The following is a 23,062-nucleotide window of genomic DNA, read 5'->3' on the forward strand; positions in this document are numbered from 1 at the left end:
ATATTCCCAAGAAGTGAGATGAACCCTAGCTCTGAGATGTGGGCCACAGCTTTTCCAGGCCACTGCCATGTTCCCGGAGGAGCTGTTGCCAATAGGGGCCACAGGGGACTGCTGGTGCTTACAGACAACTGCTGGCAAGCTGGTCACACCCACCCATCGTCGCTGAGACGTTTTAGAACCACTAAATCTAGCTCATCTATATTGAGCCCATTAAGGATTCTTATCTTTAAAATCATTCTAAGTCAGCTAAGAAAACCATCACTACCTTGCCTCAGATGTTTGAGTAAAAAGGTGTAATTCTCTGTTTCTTTCCTAGGAGAACAGCTAGGGCATACATGTTTATAAAATACTGTGGGGAGATGGACAGTGTCTCCCTTCCTGTGCAGACACTAAGTGTCAAGGCCTCCTGTGTGCACTCATTGTCAAAGCGTCCCTGAAAATGCCCTCTCAGACACACCCAGGAGAGCTGTTCCTCACCAATCACCTAGGTGTTTCTAAATGCCATCAAGTTATAGTCAAACTTGACCATCGCACTGGTCAAGGTGTATGTACACACGCACAGAGGTAGACATTATTGTCCTGCATCTTAAAAGCAAAGCAAAGCAGAGGAAAGATGGGGAGGGAGATATAAATGTGATTTTTACATCCAGTTGATTTGATGGTAAGGGCTGATGAGGCTTCAGATTTGAGAGACCTGGTATGGGTCACTTTCAAAGGCGTTATCTACTGTCTCATCTTCATTGCCAAAATGCAAGCCTGCATCATCCAAGTGCCCTCCTTGTGGAGTTATTGGTAGTGTCCTGTTTATTCCCTCCAAATGATGCCAGTTTGGACAACAAATAAATCATAGCCTCTCTATAATTGAGTGTCCTTGTCTCTGATCATGAACATTTTAGATCCCTTCACTAATCTTCACATTGGAGTCAAGGGAGAGGGGATAAGAGAATCTAGGGAGGTGTGTGTGTGTGTGTGTGTGTGTGTGTGTGTGTGTGTGTGTGTGTGTGTGTGTGTAGGTAGTGAAAGACATGAAAGGGTTGAAGATATTGCGCAGGACTCTGGGACTTCATGATTAATTAGCAGAGAGAGATTTGCCAGCCGAAGGTCACCTGAGAGTTTCTGATAACAGTTGCTCTAGGAACAACTTTGGATTTGTTTCTAGGGAATGAACATAGCTCTTTAACTTACAAGGAAAAAAATAATGAAAGGAGAGAGAGAGAGAGAGAGAGAGAGAGAGAGAGAGAGAGAGAGAGAGAGAATGCATAAAGGAGAGAGAGTAGAAATGTGCAACATAATCATGGTGGCAGCAGGGTGGGTGATTTCACCTTGTAGAGTGAAATTTCGGTTCATAATCAAGCCAGAAGGTATGGCAGTATTCTGACTTACTAGCATGAGGTGGGGATATAGGGCACAGAACGGGCATCCCTGCTCCATTCAAAGTGAAATAGCCTACCTTTCTAGGTAAGACTCCACCTGTCATCCTAGAGCTAATTGACATGTACTGATGACACGTCGTACTTGTCAAGATTGTATTGCCAACTTAGCCATTGACATTACATGAAAAATAAAGAATTATCAGAAATGAACCGACATGGCAGACTGTTGAGGGGGTGGGGGAGCACAGAAATTCACACTGCTTAGGCTCCAGTCAATCCTGGGAAGAGCCAAGGTAACCTTTAGCAGATCATTCATTTTCTCTAGACATATAAGTTTACATATTGTTAACTGTTTTGTGACTTGGATGAAGATGATACAATAACTTCCTCTATACGAAGTCCAGTGAAAACTGTAAAATACCATCTACTTATTCATAAATTTACATACTCAGTCATTATGTGGTGATAGGAATTCAGATCTAGGGCTTAGAATATGTTAGAGAAGTGCTCTACCACCGAGCTACATCTCAAGCCTTCTTTTTATTTTTCATTTTGAGATAGGATCTCACTAATTATCCAGATTGCCCTGGAATTTATTCCATACACCAAGCACACTTTGATTGTAGATCTTCTTGCCTTAGCCTCAATAGCAGCTGGGATTATATGCCTATACTGCCAGGAAGACCCAGTCCTGATTTACGTGTACATGTTGACTTCATATGTATACATGTCCCTGTGAATGTGTGTATATGTACACATAGCTGTCCTGCATGTGGAGACCAGACATCGATGCCTAGTGTCTTTCTTGATTGCTCACTACCTTGCTCTGTTGAAACAGCATTTCTCAATGAACATGGAGCTCACTAATTCTGCTAGACTGGCTGGCCTGTAAGCTCCTGGCATCCCCCTGTCTCTAACTCCTTAGCTTTGAGGTTAGAGGTTCGTCCCATTATACCTAGTTTTTTTAACATGGCTATTGTGGCTCTGATCTCAAGGCCTTATGCTTGCACAGTAAGAACCTAACTGACTAAAACTACCACCTCTACCTACAGCCCTCATTTTTTTTTTATTGCATAAACAACAGATGTTCCCTGGTTGCTTTAGCTGTCCCCATGATGCCCCCACACTTCTGGGCTGAAAACCAAGTCAATTTTTTTTCACTTCAATTACAGTGAAAAGATGAGTGGTTCACTCTCAAGACCCCTATAAAAATTAAACAAATTCCCTCCAATGCTTTTGAGTTTGCCACCGTTTCTAGTGATTCTCAGGTCTGTCCTTTATACCTCCAAAGTCTACTGTATAATTCCAAACAGTGGGAACCTGGTGGGCTGACCCATGGGTTAGGAGATAAGTGGCTAGTCCAGCAGGACATGGGGCTTAGGTAATCTTGAACATGCTGTATCCCCATCCACTCCCAGGCTTTCTTTGCTTGCTAGTGGTGAATGAAAACGGGTAACTGTTCTTGTTCCTCTTTGCTCGGGGCTCAGTCCAGGATTTGAATTCACTGTGTTCCTTAAGTGAGTTTCAGAACAGTTTTACTGGATGCATCAAATGGGAGACATGTTCCTATCCCTTCTGAGAGATTGGTGTTAATTAACACTGTGATGAGGTTAGGGAACTACTGAGGAAAGGTGATTCCTAAGTAACACCACAGAACAGGATCCTGCCAGTACCGGGGGAGTAAATTGCTGCCATTTGGGAGCTACATTCATTCTTTCAGGCCACCTTGCCATACGTTGTAATAAAAGGAGCAATTTATCAAATAGTATCTTAATGGACTAGAGGGGTTAATGCACCTTTAGTGGAAGATTATACTCTTTCCCCCAGTAAAATCAAGATGAATTTTTTTTTTACGAAGTCATTTATGTTGGAATATAATGCCAAAACGAAATACAGAAAAAAAAAGGTGAAAAAGAGAAAAAATTCATACATCAATTGTCATTTTAAGACTTGTTCCTTTTCAGAAAAGTCTCCCCCCCAAAAAAACCCAACCCTGTTTTCTTTTCTACCTCACACCCCCTCACTCTACAAGCACACCTCAGTACAAATTGCCGTCATTTTAATCAAAGTGCATTTGAAGCCCAAGTGAGCTCACAATGGGAAGTGATTAGAGTGGTCCAGGGGAGTCTTTAATTAAAGATGCCATTGACAAGATAACAATGGTCTTGAATGCCGTTAATAGAGCAAAGTGGAAAGCATACCTTAACTCAATAAGGGGAAAGTCACTGGTTCATGGGTTTGATTGCACATTGTGAGCAAGGCACCACATACTGTAATTATTTTTATTTGTATGGCTATCTCTTTTATTGCCCGTGCTGGAAGTAGAAATAACCTGTCCTATTAAGATATTTAATATATATCATCCTTTCCATTTCACGTAGTTATAGTCTAATAAAAATGCCAAGAGAAGACACCAGCCCTCAGTAAGGCTACCTTCATGCTGCGAAGATGATCCACCCAGTCCTTAGAAGACATGAACCATACACCTCCTACCCTCCTGGGTGTAGTCTTTAAACTAAACCCACCAGACCCTCCCAGGTTCCGTAAGGCTATGTGCAGTCACAAGTACCTGTCTGGATAATGGCGTAGAGCCTCTACCAACTGCAGCATTGAAACCCTGATAATGAGCAGCACCTGGATTAGTTGTGCCATACCTGAGAGATAATGGCAGGACAAAGAGCAGGAGCAGAGGGTGCCAACATACAAAATATTATTCCACAATACCAGAATGGCTCCCTGAAGATGCCTCATGCTGCTCCCAGGACTTGGGCATGTTCTTCCCTTATGCCAAGGGATTCCTCGGCTATGAATAATGCTAGTGACCTTGAGAAGCAGAGAGACTGCAAACTGTCTCAGGAAAGCACAGTGAAGGGTCCTAAGAAGGCAGGGATGACAGTCAGGGAGATCTGAGAAGGTCATGCTGCTGGCTAACAGATGGAAGGGGGGACCTTGCCTCAAGACATACCAGCACCCTGCAGCTGGGAAAGGCTGGGAGATCCTTTTAGCTTGGTGAGATCTCTGCTACTGACACCTGTAAGAAAAGCTTGTTTTAAAACAATTTGTTTGATCTATAGCAGTAATAACTCAAGCTTCTACTTGACCACTGTACAAACCCTAATATTCTATTTTCTCAAAGCTTCCTCTGCTGTAACAACGCTCATGCCCGAATTTGCTTACAGCCCCAACTTCGGGGATGAAGTGTCTGCTTCAGACATCCAACACTTGCCTGGCATTCATGAATCCCTGGTATCTAATCACTAAAGCTTCTTAACAAAAAAAATTCCAGGCTTGAAAAATATGCTCCATAGAACAACTCCCTACCACCACTGCCCCATGCTCAATACCAATATTACAAACACACACACACACACACACACACACACACACACACACACACACTCACATTCACATACATACACACAAGCACACACACACACTCACATTCACACACACACACACACACACACACACACACACACACACACACACACACACACAATCAGCACTAATAAGGTAGTAGATTCCCCTTCCCAATTCTGCTTCAAAGTTGACATGTGACATTGGCTTTGTCTTGTCCCTCTACCCAGCAGCATTCCTGCATCTAAGCACAGAAGACACTGGGCCTGATTTCTCCCTAGGTCTTCCCTGACTAAAATGAAATAAGATTCACATTTCCTCCAGAGAAAGCTGTTTCCCCATTCAAAATGTAAATGAATAAACAACTTACTAGATATTAAAAACTGTCACAGCAGCATGATGCATAGATCCGCTCCTCTCCCTCTCCCCTCACTCCTTCACAGCGAGGCATCATTTCACTTCTAAAAAGCCCAACACTGCATGAAAGATGAGCCTTAAATCGTGTCTAGGAACTGGTGATTTGCACATGATTTGTGCTTCCTTTAGTATATTAATTGGTAAACACCCTACGAATGTGTGTGTAAACTAAAGCCGTTTAACATATGCAAACAGTTTAATCTCTCTCAGTGTGGTGTTGCTCCATTTCAACAAGCTCAGAGACTCACTCCAGTGTGCCTCTCATTCTCCTCCCACCACATTCCCCTTGATCCTATTTTAGATAATACCATGTGGGTGACCCAAATCTTTAAACCCTTGGAAGGTAGAGATGCACTTTGGTCCCTCCTGAATTGTACATGGGGGCTGTTTTAATCCGGTGTTCTCAATCTGTGCTTCCCGACTAATGGAATACAATGGCTTGATGAGCTGCAGCCTTATTTCCAGTCATTGCTAATCAACCTCCAGCCTGGCATCACTGCTTAGGAATGGATGCTGCTTACAAACTGGAGATGTAAGGAGAAATCGGCTACAATGGAATGGTGTTAACATTAGCAGCCTGAAAGGCCTTAACACTGGGCATTAAACTTGACCAGCATCCAAACTCCATTTTAGAAACTTTCCCTGTATTTGTCAGAAGCCCAAGTCCCTCTTATATGAAGGGTTCCTTTGAATATTTTCTTAAGAACAACACAAGTTTCAAATGTTAGTGCCAGGGACACCTTGTAAGTAAAAGAAGGGATTCCTATCCCTAGTTCACAGACACTGAACAGAACTTTTACTGGAGGTATCCAGGAATGTAGAATTAACCACGCTGCCCAAGAAATTCTGAGCCACATTCCTGTTTTAGAACCTCTTGAAGATAAAAGGTGAGGAATCTGCTGTCACGAATAGGTGATTTCCCCCCACTTTCTCCTCTCTTCATCTCCTCACTACCTATAGTTGCTTTCAGGGTGCTTGTTTTTCACAACCGCCGTAGGAGTCGTGAGAAAAAGTGCTCAGCACATGTGTTCACGATTTGAGATGAATGAGTGAGAAAGGCTAGCTTTGAAGAGTCCGGCTCACCTGCAGTTCTAGGACATTTCCTGGGAACGCTTTGCAAACTGGTCAAAGCAAGACAAAACAACAAAATAAAAATAAACAAAACAACAAACCACAAACCTTCAGGGCCTTTGCCCTGCCGTAGTAACTTTAGTACCCTACGTCAGAGTATGGGTTTTAATGAAAGGGAAACAATTATGAGGGTGATGAGAACAGTATGTCTCCTCAGTTGAAAACTCTGACAGGCTAGAGAAGCCTTGCTTTCAGGGGTCTAGCTGTAGTACCACAGCTGAAATCTATCTGCCTTTTAAGTCTGTTCCATTAAAATATGAATTAATTATGTATTGACCAAGGGTCTGACATAGTAAAACTATCATTACTCTCCTGTCTGGATTCTGGAATGATGTTGTGAGTAAAGGTGATCAAACTTCTATTAATCTAAAAATCAAGGCCATAAGGAGGAAGGCAGGGATGGTGATTACCAAGCATCAGCAGGGCTGGCAACAGCAGTGGCAACCTCCTCTCCGAACTTGAAACTGGCAGTGTGGGCTTGAAGAGAATGATCTTTTACAAGTTTAGTGTCAGATCAGCAACTGTTGAGTTAAAAAACACAGTGTCTAAGCAGGTACCCTGTCCCTGTCCCTGTCAAGGTCATCAGTGTTGGCAGTGGTGCAGATAGGCAGATAGGCAGAAAGAATGGGGCAGACAACACTACCTACAGCACCTCCATCTCTCTCCAGCTCATGTTTCATGCAACAGAATTATGAAAAAAAATAATAACTCCCTGAGTATCCTATTTCCATTCACTCATTCAGTTTCAACATTTTTAAAATTTGAATACATTTTCCAATGTAATGAAAATTGGAGACTGGTAACAGACTTTCTGTTGCCTGTGATCAGGTTGGTAAGGGCTAATATGTATTACCTTTGCTGTATTCTCCCCCTGTACATTTATACAAGTGAGTAAAATGGATGCATGTACACATGAACAAACGGTTTATAACCTTTATGAACAAGGTGCCCCTTTATCCCAAATACATTAGCATATTTAACTTCAAAGCTGGATGTTATCTTTTGTGACCACAGCATGTTTATCAAAGTCAGATAATTAGCATTGATGAAATGCTATTAACTACTGAACAACCCTTATGTTTATTTCACCTTTTATCAGAATAAGGCTCTTCATGGCAGATGAGAACCCAAGATGGTTCATTGTATTTGATTGCTATGTATCTTTAGTCTACATGAATCTGATATTCTGTCTTTGAATCTTATAACAGTGACAATTAAGCCTGCAGAATGACTATGTAGTACACTTCCCAGTAAGCTGGCTTCCTCTCATGTTTCCAAGTGTTGAGATATAAGTTGTGTGCTTTGGGAATGGTCAAGAGGGGATGCTGAGTTCTCTGCACTGTACCCCATCTCAGGATGCCTTCTCTCCATTCCTTCCATTACTGGCAACATTAAAGTTGACAACTGTGTCAAGTTCTATGTGGCATATCACCATGTGTTGCAATAGTTGCCTTTTGTAACTTGCCTTTTGGCAAGTACCCCATGGTAAGTGCTTTGGAGCTATGTCCTTCTTTAGAACTCCTCACACTTCCCTCCAGTAGGTTTATATGATGTATAATTCTAGGTCAGATCAAGAATTACTGTGGCTAATTGCTAAGTGATGTTTCCTATGTTTATTCCCTAGTCTTTGTTGTTTTTAACTTTTTCTTCTTGTACATTCATTTATATCAGTAGCTCCTGTGCATTCTTATGTGGCTCGGTGTGTTCTACTTGGCACTTTTGTTTACTTGGAGTCTCAAAGTGTTTCAGACTTCATGATTAGGAGCCCCTTCAAGCTGGCTTCTGTGTTCTTTTTCAACAAATATTTTGGGGGTTTACCATCAGCATGGTTGGACACTAAGAATACAATAATGAACAAAACATTGTTTTGAATTTCTAGCCTTGTGAAAAGTACATCTTAGCTTAGAGTTGACATAAGAACAAATGAACAGAAAGGACAGTCCATTAGAAAACATTGAGCAAAAGAAAAGCAAAGGTCATCCCTTGGTGTAGGGGATGTTCCAATTACCAGGGCATGGGCAAGGAGTGTCTCATTAGTGGATGTCATTTCCACAAAGACCTGAACAGGACAGGGAGTCTGATGGCTGGCCGGAGGACATATCTTTCAGGCAATACCTAGCACTGCAAAGCAGCAAAAATAGCCCCAATTCCTTGAGGTCAGAGCAAACTGGCATGTGACTGAATTGAAAGTAGACTAGAAGGTAAAGACAAAGCAAGAAGACCAGCCTTGTGGCCAGAGTTCCTTAAATCCTGATAGTGTGTACTCCTAAGGCTGTGAGCCTTTTGTTAAAGCATGTATTGATTGACACATTGATGAGTTACTGAATAAATGTGCTACCTCAGATAACAAAGTTTCTCTAGAGATAAAACCTGGATCTCAAATTATCTTTACATAAAGAAGATCTAAATTATATGCATATATGCATGTGCCTATAAATGCATGTATATGTATATGTATAAATAGCTGGAGAACAATGTAAGAGTTATGTAACAAAGGTCCCAGGCAACAAGGCTTTCCAATCCAGGAAGCATAATAGGGTGTGTAATGTGGTGAACTAGTTCATACTATGGTTCTGAAGTCACCACCATTAATAGTTACAGTTATTATTAGCTTCTAGCAATTCTAGAAAAAAATGTGTTGCCTTTTCTCCCAGCAAGGACACGAATCCTCCTCATATATTATATAATGTGAGAAAATGCAAATGCCATCCAAGCTTTTCCTATAAAGCTTCATCTTTGTCCACACTCAATTAAAGGCTTCTCTCCCTAATCTTGTCCTTAAATGTCCTGAATCATTATCTGTGACTCAACTTGGATCATATTCTCCATCCCCATCTTTCCTTGGGATGTCACAAAAGCCAGAAAATTGGCCAGAAATCTCTTGATGGTGATAGAGAAGAAAGACAGAGTCTGGTCACAGACTGCAGGAGTTGTGAGTCAGAGACTTAGGGTGGTTGGTTCATCTGGCATCCCTTTGACTGACATCTCTGTGGCCTTATACAGAAATTGCATGCCTTCTCAGGTGTGTGAAGGGTTTTAATTAATATTTGTAAGTCTCCCTGATTGCCAAGAATAGACAGTGACAGAAAAGGGCAAATTATTATTACTGATGGAAAGAGAAATGGAGAGATTAAGTTTTGTTCCACTGCCAGAGAGATACCATTATCTACAGACACTATTTTTAGGGAAGGGGGATTACATATAAACTTTGATTTATTGACTTCACACTTATGGTGGAGTCCAAGGCCCACTTAATGCAAAGCCCAAGCACTCTGATACTCAGGTTAGTGTGGCTGTGAGTGCTGGTCCTGGTTTCATTAAGACTGAGAGGAGTTTTGCTATTCACAGTGCGTGTTCAGGTTCCTCTAATTAGCTGATTTCAGTTCATTTGGCATTAAATAATTCCCCCAATTCCCATATGTTTGAACAATATGTTCAATGAGGGGGATGATTCTCTGAAAGCAATTAAATAGTTCTTTTAGGAGAGATTGTCATCGGTCACTCACAAGCATCCCTGCTTTTCCTGTCCATGATGAATGTAGATGGCAATTATAACAAAAGTGCTTAACCCTGTCTAATAATCGTTGGCAGCTATTCACCCACACAGGCCACCACTGTGTGCTGAGAACACACACTTTAGTTTCACATGTTTTTCAAACCTTGAGTATATTGTTCTAGACTTTCCAAAGCGTGCTTGCTACTGCTAATGCAGCTTTGCATTCTCCCTTGCTGCTCAAATGTAAACGGGGGAGGGGAGGCGGGAGGGGGGGGTGTCTCAGCTTAACATAGGCTTTATTGGTAGAGAAAGAACTATCCAAGTCAGGCATTTTGGAAAAATAATCTTTTTGAAAGCATTACTAGTGCTTCTTAAGGAGGGAAGGCAACCAAGTCATCATGTTCAACTCTGTCTCGGATGCAGTAGATGGAGGGTAATCCTGCTCCGTTATGTAACCTGGGTTTAGTGCAACAGAAAACTATAGACAATGAGCTCAAGTGTGGCCACAAAGAATTTGAGGCTGTCAGCGAATGTAAACAAAAGTGATTCAGAAATTAATAGCATTTAGGTGAACTCCTAAGGAATGATTTGCCTACCTAAGACCATGAGACTAATTTTATCTTTGAGAACCAAATTTCAACTTTATGTTGCCAGGAGGTTACTCTGGGGATCCAGGATGACACATTTAAATGTCTTCCTGAGTGGAGAGTGTAGAAGCTTTGGTAGTGTCTATCTGACCTAGATCTCAGCATGCATTGCTCATCTGTGAGTCTGCAATTACATCATTGATTGTATCATTGTATTTCTTATAAGTGAAAACCCACAAAACAAGAAGAGCTTTGGGAGACCATAAGTGGGCTTCCTATTATGTTGTTTTTACTGATTGTTATTATATAAGCTTCATCTCCTTTTTGTTTCTTGGGAGAACTGAATAAAACCAAGGGGTGGAGTAAGGCTTAGTGGCCTTGTGTTCCATTCCCAATATTGGTGGTGTGAAGGGAACTGTGTAATGAAACAGGGTGAGTCAATGAGGCATGACCTCTTTACTGAAATTTCACATCAGTTTGTCTATTCTACAATAACATTTTTATTTTAAGTAACTTACAACAAAGGAAAAATTGAAACGACTTTAAATTAGGATTTGAAGTAGAGTTTAAAATTAGATATCATGTGCATGATTATATGCATATAGCTTTCCACTGAGCTATCAGTGTAAAAACATTATAAAAACTGATATGTTTGTACATTGCAGAAATAAATGTTTTTAAACCAGAATAATCATGTCTAATTTGTATATACTCAAGGTAGTGTTTTGAATCATAATAACTTGTTTCATCATTTACTAGCACTAAAATATTATTGAATATGTTGTTTGGGGAAAGGGATCTGGTGAGAAGACGACCAAGTATGTCAGATCTGTAGAATTCTTGGGACTTATCACTGATAGGAATATGCTAACGAGAATGATAATTGAGGAATATATTAGCAAGAATGATAATTTGTCAGCTGGGGTTGGCTCTGCAGGTGCACTTTAGGGTTCTTGGATTCCTTCCTTTATTTCCAAATGGCTGGTTGTCTCTTTGTTGATTTGTTGGTGAAGTCAGTTGAGACCTAACAGTAAGTCAGTCTGGATGCCTGGGCAGTCTGAGGCTATGCCCTGTTCTCCAGGTCATTCTCCAGAGGGATTCCCCTCTGCTTGTAGACTATCCCCATCTGTAACTAAGTTCTCATTCAAAGTCCCTCGTCTTTCACGTGCTTGCCTGCCTTATTCTTTCTCTTCTGTGAAGCCTGCAGTCAGATGGATCTGAGGTGCTCCTGAGTCCTGAAGTCACCTGTGGTCCTCCTGATATGCTCGTCACAACTCCCTTCGCACTGACCATCCCTCACTGTGCAGATGTCAGCTCAGAGCACTGGAACATCCACCTGAAGAAGAGGACACAGCAGGGAAAGTGGGAGGTGAGAGGCTGGGTGGTGCTGTGACCTTTTTGAAGTGGGATTTGGGTTGTGTGGATGGTTTAGGTTGAATCTCCACCATTCTTACTACAAGGGATCAGCTGAGAAACCGGTGAACATTTGCTAGCTGCCAGGCAGTTGCAGTATGCATTTGATACAGTCCTCTAGGTATTTGCTAGCCTTTTCATGTAAGAATGGAAAACAGAGGCGAGCTATAATCCATAGTTAGTGTTTGGTCTGAGAACTCGGTTGTAATTGCCTGCAGAAATGCATACGCTATGTACCTGCTTGGTGAGTTTCCAGACTTCCTCCTAGGCTGTGTCCTTTTCTAAGCTGGCATTCTTCTGCCAATGAAGATATATCTCAAAGAATAGGCTAAGCTTCCAAGTGTCTAGGAACACACTGGGTGCCTAATACATCTTTATAGCTTTAGCACATACATGGAGGATTATCGCTACTGATTTCCTGTGTAAATAAGTACATGTTAGGAGACATATCTGAATCTGAGAGAAGCAAAGAAAAAGAATGGGAATACATAATAGGAGGCTAACAACCAAAGAGACAGTCACCCCCAAGGAAGATTGCAGCTGAATTACTGGTTAAAGTGAAACACCGATTTGCCTGTCTGATAGGGAATTCTTTGTGTCTGTCTGAAGTCAGTTTGCATGAAACCAGGTGAATTATCTTATTGGAACACAGTGACCTGTGTGTGCCGGTCCTGGGATCTTGCCTCCCAGGAGGGACTCCAGGCAAAATAAGTAAAAGGAAATCATAGTGCTCCAGGAGAAAACACACAGTTGCTGCAATAGATTACATATGCTGGGCCCAGCTATATCTTGTGATAGTCCATTTTCCATATGCTAGAATGAATTCGTTCTGATATGTATCGGATCCTGGTGCTGTGGCAGGAGAATATTTGGGGGTCTGAAGTTCATAGAGGGGTCATGTTGTAGTCTTCTTCCCCTTGTGTTTTGTTTTGCCTTGATTTCTACCACTTTATTCTCAGCTTTTCCTCACAATCTTCTCCAAACAGATGGTGTTATATTTATGCTCCACCAAACCAGTTACACATGCCTAAGTTCTTATCAGAGAGGGTGAAATATTCTAGTGCATCTTATCCAAGTCATTTATTTAATGGTCCCTTGTGAATGATTGCAGTGAAATGAAAGAGGATAAAGTGTTGGAGTGAAAATAAACATCAACTTAAGGGTATTTTAGAAGGTTTTCAGAAATAGATCTTTGAAAAAAAGGTAATAATAATGTAAGTTTGCTTATTGAGGTTAAGGCTCAATTTTTTAAAAACTGGTATTGAACAATTAACTTGAAATGGAAATTTCAAAGCAATGTTTTGTTATTGTTCCTATTAAAATGGACATCACACTGTACATAACCATTTCATGCATTCTTGCCTTCAGCAGTTATTTTAATAGAAAACAATTTAACATTGATATTTAAGACAATAAAATATTCTGAAAAAGTTTATTTATTTGAATCTCTGTAAATCATTGGGTCCTATGGTATTTCCAAACTGAAAGAATTTAACACATCTTTCTCTAACAGGAAGTGATGTCAGTGGAGGATGAATCCACATCCTGTTACTGCCTTTTGGATCCTTTTGCCTGCCATGTTCTACTTGATAGCTTTGGAACGTATGCCCTCACAGGAGAGCCAATCACAGACTGTGCCGTCAAGCAGCTCAAGGTGGCCGTGTTTGGCTGCATGTCCTGTAACTCCTTGGATTACAATTTGAGAGTTTACTGTGTGGACAATACCCCTTGTGCATTTCAGGTCAGTATTTTTTGTTATTTTTTTTTGTGTGTGCTGTGAAAATTATGACTATCTGTATTAGTTCCTTTCCTGTTGCTGTGATAAAATATCATGACCAAAGGCAACTTCCTGTTAAAAGGGGTTTATTTTGGCTTATGGTTCCAAAGGGATAAAGTCTATCATGGCAGGGACTGTATGCTATGGCAGCAGAAGCAGGAAGCTGGCTGATTATATTTCCATCTATACCCAGAAAGCAGAGAGAGGGAATGAGAAATAAGGTGAGGCTATAAACCTTCCAAACCTGCTCTCAGTGATATGTCTGTTTTAGCAAACTCCACCTTGGTTCTATAACCTCCCCAAACAGTGCCACCAAATGGGGAAAAGTGTTCCAATACATCAGCCTCTGGGAGACATTTCTCATTCAAACCATAACAGCTTCCTAAACACCAGTATTAGTAAAAGGTTCTTCAGTGAAAATTTGGGGAAAAAAAAACCCACACAACTTTGAACAAGAGCTCTATTACCATGTGTCCAATGCAGAGGAGATGAGACAATTGGCGCTCAAGATGGGGCACAGATTAAATTCATAAACACCAAAAGTACTGTCTACAAAATTATAAAACCATCTCAAAGTACAATCATAATTCAGGAAAAAATGTAAATGGATGCAAATGTTGGAGAAGACCTTCTGAGAACTTTTGCAAACCTTTAATGACAGGATGACATTTAAGAGCATAAGACGGAGATACCTGGTCAAGAAAGGAAACAGCATAAAGCACATAACAGAGAATTATTTGCTGTGGGAAAAGCAGTGAGAAAATTGCCCGAGTCTACTGAAGGATGGAATTAGGAAACAACAATGATAAATCATACCTAACACCAGGCAGATATATAGTATCCTGGACACAGTCTAATAATGGGCTCTTAGGGCAGAGGTAGTTCAATGTTCTTTTCCATTTTTGGTGCTTTTAATCATGTAAGATTCATCTTAAATTAGATACTCCTGAAGAGTGTGGTTTATTAATAGCAGCAAGGGTAATGTTGAACAGTCTGTGGAAGCTTTGCTCATATATAAATAGCATAGCTCTCCTGACACACAGGGATCCTCATGCCAGATCCCTGCTATTCCAGTCCTGGGTCATTAAGTCCATTATGCAGAACATTTTCTCAGTAACTAGGTTTTAAGACACTGAGCTGGAAAACTCATGTTTACCAATAGAAGACATACAAGGATCTGAATCCTGAACATAAGCCAGGAGGTGACACCTTGGCAATCTGCATTCTCAAACCTTCTTCCCTACCTATCTTGTAAGGAACACAAGTCATCGTGAAGGTCATGTTAATCTTATCTCCCCATGGGGCTTTTTTTTTAATGCACATGGAATTTTGTGTAGCATTCTAAGGAAGCATTGATTCTCATCCTATAATTGTTATTTTATGCTCTTCATTCACCCTGCCTCCAATCCCTCAAAGGAGAATTCTTTATAAGAGAAAAATGCATTTGGGATTCAAAACACAAAGAATGAATAACTAGAGAAGTGCATGTTGAGATTACTACAAACACTAAATAGTTGCCAAAAATGCACCCATGATTCCAACTAGATGACCTTTGGTAACTCACCCAGGTGTTGAAAATGGAGCAAATTGGAGCTCTCTAGAGATACTCCAGTCTCTTATGGATAATCTACTGTGGATTACATTCATTCATTGCCATCAAAGTCAGCCCCCAACCAGTTTGGACCTTCCTTGGAACAGTAGTCTCACTGCTTATGTATGCATTAGTAAGATAGATATTTTCCTAGACAGTTTGTTCCCAGTATCTTTCAACAATCTATTTTCATCCCCTTTGATGCAGCCAGATTTTACAGCAACTCAACTGTTGGACAGATTTGCATTGCAAGGGAAGTCCTAAAAACATGCTAAGCTCAGTTTCCAATTCACTGTCTATTCCTGCTGGCCCTCCACCCTTCTTAGTGCTAGGGAAAATGCTATTCTGTCCCTGTGGAATATAGGTATCATTGCATTATGCAGAAATATGCCTATATCAGTAAAACTTTAGCTTTGCTTTAGGGAAATGTTTCTCAGTAGATACAACTTTGAACCTCACTCATTAAATCTTTTTTTTTTTTTTTTTTTTTACGCTAGTGGCCTTTTATCCCTCCAATTACCTAAGATAAAGAAGGTTTTCAAGTAGTAGTTGGTAGTACTTGTTATTGGAAGGTGTTTGTGATAGCTGTCATGAGCAGCAGAGGCCACACATCCCTTCTGGGTTTCTAAGAGATCCTCAACCTGGAATGCATAACTTTTTTGAATCGTGGATAGAATAAAACATAACTTGAAGCTTTTCTGAAAAAAGACTTCTTCACCCAGAATATAGCTATCTAGATTTGTCTTTTCTTTTCTTCTCTTTCTTTTCTTCCACCCTCCCCAACTCCATCTCTCTCTCCCGCTCTCCATCTCTCCCTCCCTTCCTCCCTCCCTCCCTCCCTCCCTCCCTCATTTTTCCTTCCTTCCTTCCTTCCTTCCTTCCTTCCTTCCTTCCTTCCTTCCTTTCTTTCTTTCTTTCTTTCTTTCTTTCTTTCCCTGTTATGTACTCATGTTTTATATTTTCATCTTACAATGTAATGTATTCAGAACATTCCACATAGAATCATTGGTGTCACTTTAATATCTTAAATCATCTGGGTTGTATTTTATGGTTTGATGTGTGATGTTCATTAATAGTTACTAACCCATTGAAACTGTTTTATTTTAAGAAAGCTTCAACAATTCACTCTTTGAGCCTCTAAAACACTTCATGGCTAATATCAGCTAAAGTGGTATGAGCTAAAAATACTGTGTACATTGTTTGCTTATTTTCTATCAGCCTCACAGTATTCCCCCTACATACACAGAAAAATACTTGATTTGTTCCATGTCCAAGACTATTAATAAGCCATAAAACTAAAAATAAAACAATAACATTCTAGTTTTTGCTAATTACCAGTTTAGTTTCTAACTTTAAGTATGTAGTAAAAGCTGTTAAATAAATATATACAATGCTGGGAAATAGTCACATATTCATGTTCTCATGATAATAGACATTAACTGTTATTAACACTTTTACAATTTTCATTGTATATATTCATTGTACACAGAACTGTTTTAACACAAGGGCATTTTTATACAAGTCTATAGTGTATATTGAGCATATCATGAGCCCCCAGAGTCCCATAATCTTCCCTATCTCGCACCTGCACCTCCTTCCATTAGGCCCTCTCAGTTTATTTTCTGTAGCTGTGACAAAAATACCCCAACAAAACCAATTTAGAATCCATAAATGAAACAGAATATTTGTCTTGCTGGGACTGATTTAATTCACTTAGAATAATCTCCAGTTTTATCTACTTTTCTACAAACAACATCACTTTGCTCCTTATAGCTAAAATAATTTTTTTAAAAAAGGTCTGTTGTGAATGTATACAATTTTCTTCATAGTTCTTCTGTATTGGACACCTAAGTTGCTCCTATAATTCAATATTTTGAATTGTGCCACAAATAAACAATGATGTTTAATTATCACTGGGATATGTTGACTTAGAACCCTTTGGATAAGTACCGAAAATTTGGATAGCTGGGTTGTATGATAGAGCTACTGCTAGTTTTTTGAGAAATCTCTGTACTGATTCTGATAGTTGCTGGACAAGTTTCCATTACTACCAACAGAATGTAAGATTTCTCTTTGTCCACATGCTTGCATAATTTCTTATTCTTTATTTTTTTAATGACTATCATCCTGACTAGGATGAGATAAGATCTTAACACGTTTTTAATTTTCATTTCTAGATGGCTAGAGAAGTTGAACATGTTTCGATGTTTATGGGCTATTTGTAATTCATCTTTTAAGAACTATTTGTTAGTTCTTCAGCCCATTTACTTGATTGTTTGATCTTTTTCCCATTTGTTTAGTTTTTTTTCTTTTGAATTCTTTGAATAGTCTAGATATTAATCTTCAAGCAAATAGCTAGCAAAGATTTTCTCACATTCTGTAGAATGTCCTTTCACCCAATGTACTCTTCCCTTCAACTGTGCAGAAGACTTTTAATTCCATGATACCTCAGCTGGCAATTGTTAACATTGCTTCCTGATTGACTAGAGTCCCATTCAGGAACTCTTTGCTTATACCTGTGTCTTAAAGGATTTTCTGTACTTTTCCTTGTAACAGTTTCTAAGTTTCAAGTCTAAATTAAAGTCTTTAATCTATTTAGAGTTGGTGTTTCATTACATTGTTTATTTAGTAGCAGTGAGGTGGGACGTAGGGTAAGCTTTGCCATATGTGTGCTGTATGAATGTGGACTTCAAAAGGCTCTTTATGGAAATTGGCTCTCTTCTCCCACCATGTGGGTCCTGAGGATCAAACTCAGGTCTTCAAGCTCGATGGCAAACACCTTTACTCACTAGGCCAGCTTGCCTGTCCTAGGGCTGATAATTACACAGGGTGAGGGATAGGGACAGTTTCACTCTTCTTCATATGAATATCTGAATTTCTTAGCAACACTGTTTGAAAGGCTGTCTTTTCTCCGATGTATATTTTTGGCATTTTTAATAGAGTTTATGTTTATTAAAATTAGTATAGAATTTTTTTGGAATGGAGCATTTCGGCAGTTATTGCCCATCTTAGAATTTGTTTCAACTATCACTATAATGAAATGTTTATCGTAGTTAGGACACGCTCGTGACAACTGTTGTATTTGTTGCATCTCAAAGAAATGATAACAAATATGCGCTCAACTAGAGCTTGGCTCTTCACCAAGAAGGAAGGCTGCTGCAGGGCCATGGTTACGTCTTTTTTTTTCTCATTCATATCTCACTGGGAAGTTCTGTCTCATAAAACATTTAAATGCTAGAAGAAATCCTTTGCAAGAGGATGAGCCTTTAAACCAAATCTACCTGTCTGCTAACACCTGATTATGGCCAAGTAATACAGTGGTTCCATCAAAGAATATTCCATTGGAAGCAGTTGAGTAAACAGACACTGTTCCAACCTGTCTCCCTTCCTCCATCCTGACTGCAGGGTCTCCCCGCTTAATTCTAATTTTTCTGGACTACACTAGGTGGAAACAGTCATGTCTTCAAATGACACAAACAAAACAGTCATCTCGCGGCCTAAGGTCTATTTTAGTGTAGGCTTCGAGGCTTTGAGATGTGCTCTAATGAAGGCACCTACAACTGACCTCACAAAAAATTAGATCAACTCAGGTGTGCTGCTGACAAATAGAAAATGTCAGCTGCCTGGAGGTGAGAGAGGGGTGAGCTAAGAAAGGCTGCAGGAGTTCTAGCCTCTCCTCTCCGAGCCTCCTCTGACATGGTGGGAGCATGTGCCTCCTTGCAGAGGCTCTGCCTCTGTGGATGCGTCAGACTCAAGGCTAAGGATTCGAGATACATTTTCAAAGCAGGTACATTATCAGACCTGGTTTTGTTACTCTATTTCAGGGCACAATGACATACACAGCATGCATGTGCGAGCATACATGCACACACACACCCATAAACTGTGACATGAAGAAAGCAAAGAATTGAGATCTCCCATCTTCATCTCAGGATGTAAAGAAAAACAAAACTCATTTTTCCCCTTCACAGCAGTCGGCACTTCTGTTCAGTACCTCTCGGTACTCATTACTTATTTGGCATTAATGTGGATTTAGAACCTAATTTCAAAGGATTTCCTCCAGATGTAGTTCTTATGTTTATCAATAATGCAACCTTGGGAAATATTGTTCATGTAAAGCATTTAAAGGAAAACACCACAGCAACACAATGTGTATATGTGTGTATGTGTGCGTTGAGTTCAAACAGTTTTGTCTCATAAATATGTAAATTCAGCCCGCCTCTGTTAGTATCCCTGAAGCATACCTGGTTATTGCTGGCTGTCTCATTAAATCAACATAAAGAGCTCAGTGAGCTACAATGTGCGCCTTTCTCCTGGCTGCAGCTTCAAGAACTGGAAGGCCTGCGGGCCTGAGTGTGACATGAAGAAGCTGAGGGCCAGCAAAACCACCATCCAGAGCATCACAGGGATGTTTTATACACACAGAACCATGTCTTCTTATTTCAGGAACAGAATCATCTAAGCAGAAGGAGAGATTTAACAGGGGGCAAAATGGAGTGACTGTCAGGCCACATTGTCCGTGTAGATGATTCACAATGAGTTCCGTAGAGGTGTGTACATGACTGCCTCACAAATCCATGTGTACTTGGTTTCAGGGTGTACATTTGTAACACCGTCGTCACTCTATAGGCTGAGGCAGGAGAATCCTTAGTTCAAAGCCATCCTGGGCTCAATATCAAAACCGTATCAAAAAATGAACAAATTAACAACAGCAACAAAAACCCACAGCTCTCCAGCTCCTAAGAATACCACATTGCACTCCGCTCAGGATTGCACTTCTCTGACAAGGTCAAAATATCTGATTTTAAGGTTCTTTGTAAAGTTCTTTGTACTTGGGAGTTTTTTTTTCTTTGACTCTAAAGCCAGCTATACATTTATAAATATGTAAATACATAGTGATTAGTTTGTGATGGGGCCTTTTCATTTAATAATTACCTTGTTTCAGAATTGATCTAATTGCTTAATATTTTGTCAAACACTAGGCAATGTTAGTTGCACATTACTGGTTCTTGTAAATCAGTAAGCTAAAAGACAAAACCTAAAAACACTTGTATTTAAATTAAGGAGCCTAAAGCAAGCCGTTTAAAATGGTACCTCTCACTACATGATCATTTTAAGTAGATGCACATTGATTTTGCAAATTCTCCTCTCTGCATTGTGTGTGTATGTGTCTGCTGAGTCTGTACTGTGCTTGTTGTATATCTGTGTTGTACATGTATATGATGCCTATGTGTGTGTGGTGTGTGTTGTTTGTGGTGTGTGTGTGTGTGTGTGTGTGTGTTTGTGTGTGTGTGTGGTATGTGTATATAATGTGTATGTTAAATATGTACAGGTTGGTGTGTGTGTCTGTGTGTGTGTGTGTGTGGTGTGCACATGCGTGTGGAAGAGCATATACTTGTGCACATACATGGTAACATCAAAGCAGAATGTCAGGTGTCTTCCTCGATACCTTCCTCTGAGGACTCTAACTTAGGATGTCTCACCAAACCAGAAGCCTTTAGGCTTCCTGGCCATGGAGCTTTGGGTTACTTGCCCATCAAAACTGAGACACAGGGTGTATTGTATAGCCATGCCTAGATTTCTGTGTGGGTGCTTGGAATCCAGATGCATGTCCTCATATTTCCAAACCAAGTCCTCTTACCTACTGAGCTATCTCCTCATCATTTCTACCACACTTTCTGCATTTCAAGGAATGTTTAAATTATATATATACATATGTGTGTGTAATTGTATTATATTAAATTATATATATAGTAGACATACACTGACTTATGTCATCCTATAACTATGTCCTGCACCAATGAAAAATTGTCCATGATAGAGCAGTGATAGTAGTTTGAATGTCACATGACTTTAAGAAAACGGTAAGCCTAGTATAACAAAAGACAAGAATATCTATGCAAAGAAATATTGGACTGTGATGAAGATAGACAATTCTATTCTCTGTCATTAGCCATGTAACTTTAGGCAAATAACTTCCTTACTCTAGTAACCTCAGTAGGATCGCCTGCAAATACAGCATCTAGTGACATAAATCATCATATATGCATATATGTATTCTCAATCATGAACACAACATAGTGATCATATGTCAACTGTTTGGTGGTACATGGTTGCATAGCTACATAATCAGTGTCCAACCAGACCATAGCTCCAATGGACACTCATTGAATCTCACATGAAGGAACTACTGCCTCAATCTATTACATTGCCAGTGTCTTATCCCACTATGCATTAAGAGTTAATTAGGGTTAATTCTCTTCCCCACCCTGACTGTTTCCCACCACTCTGCATGAATGACACAGGCCACATGTTATAACCAATTTTGCAGTCTCTGATGACATGCAGTTTCTACTTGGTGCAGTAATTGTTAACCACAGGTATATATTTAAATTAATTAAAAATATAGTGCTGCAGTCCCAACTGCCATGTTTCAAGTGCATTAATAGCCATCATGGTTCATGGTCACTGTGCTAGACAGTGAGGAAAGAGAACATCTTCATGTGCATAGCAAGTTTGCCACTGGTGGACAAGTCCCAAGAAATGCTCTTCCCCCAAGCAAGAACACAGAGCCATAGGACATGGAGTGGAACTTGGTCGTTTTATCCTGACATGCTACAGGAGCAACCTTTCCACAATCTGCTTGTCTTAGTTTGCATTCTGTTGCTGTGATTAAAAACAGCTCTGTAACCAAAAGCTATTCAGAGAAGAAAGGGTTGATTTTGGCTTAATGGTCGCAGTCACAGTCCATCATGAAGAGAAGTTATCAAGCTCAGGCCGGAGCCTGGAGTCAGAACCTGAAGCTGAGTCCCCAAAGGAATGCTGCTTACTGACTTGGTACCCATGAATAGCTCAGTTTTCTGATGTAGGAAGAGCATTGCCCACAGTGTACTGGACTCTTCCACATCAATCATTACATAAGAAAAATGTACCAAAATCTCCCCTATAGGTCAATATGATGGGGTCATATTTTCTCAATTGAGGGTCCCTCTTCCCAGATAACCCTAGAGTATGTCAAGTTGACTAAAAAATTAGCCAGCAAACTACTCAAGTTAAACTACAAGTTATAAACAGTTTTATAATTCTATAGTCAGGTGTGCAGATCACATGTATAACCACATGGGATATTGAGGCAGAAGACCCATGAATTCCAGACAGCCTGTGCAACTTAGAAATACCCTATTTCAAAATGAAACATTTTTAGAGACAAAGATGTAAGTCTGTATTAGGATGTTTGGCAAGTATATGAAGTTCTGGTACCTCAAATTTCTAGAATCTTAAAAAGAAGTGTCCTTATAACTCAAGGCAGGAGATAGACACACTATGGGGCTGCTTTTAGCCTCTAATAACTGAAGTACAAATTGTGCTTATCCATCAAATTGCTGGACTTCTTCCAATTGATTGTAGCATCTTACAGACTGTGGTATATAAAGGCTGTATGGCCTGGTGTTTCTCCTGGGTCTCCAAGGAAACTGTAAGTCAAGGGTGATTCTACAAATGGACCTGAGAAGGGCTTTCATCTCTAGTCACTGAAAGCCTTACTTCTACAGTAATTTAATATTTTTCAGAATACATATTTATCTAGCTGTTCCACTTGCCCTATCAATGTAATTCTGGTCACAACAAATTCAGAAGCAATTAAGTGTTTGCTGAGTCGAACCTGTGTGGGCTTTGTTTGTCACGAGTGTAATTATAATGATCTCTCAGTGAAACATAGGGGAGTGTTTACCTTGGAAATTTGATTTCTTGTTTCTGAAGTCAGGCTAACTTGATAAAGAACTTCTTTTTTCCTGGCCTTTTGGCTTAAAAACCCTTATGAATACTACTACAAATAAACACGCACTCCAGAACATTTATTTTGAGCCAAAAATGAATGTTAGATAATGCCTATCCTTGTGAAGAATTGCAGTAGAACAGAGA

At 40.0% G+C, this 23,062-nt stretch overlaps 1 protein-coding gene across 9 annotated transcripts in view; it reads left to right on the top strand.

The window, feature by feature from the left end:
• Nucleotides 1-23,062, top strand: part of Unc5d (unc-5 netrin receptor D) — a 557,233-nt gene that overhangs the window by 498,673 nt on the left and 35,498 nt on the right. For all 9 annotated transcript variants that reach the window (XM_006994386.3, XM_042262551.2, XM_015987869.3 and 6 more), the window contains 2 exons: nt 11,562-11,730; nt 13,288-13,515. In XM_006994386.3, the coding sequence (XP_006994448.1) occupies nt 11,562-11,730; nt 13,288-13,515 (397 nt within the window). The remainder of the gene's footprint in view (nt 1-11,561; nt 11,731-13,287; nt 13,516-23,062) is intronic.

The sequence above is a fragment of the Peromyscus maniculatus genome, chromosome 17 (assembly GCF_049852395.1).
Source record: "Peromyscus maniculatus bairdii isolate BWxNUB_F1_BW_parent chromosome 17, HU_Pman_BW_mat_3.1, whole genome shotgun sequence".
In the NCBI taxonomy this organism is placed as follows: Eukaryota; Metazoa; Chordata; class Mammalia; order Rodentia; family Cricetidae; genus Peromyscus; species Peromyscus maniculatus.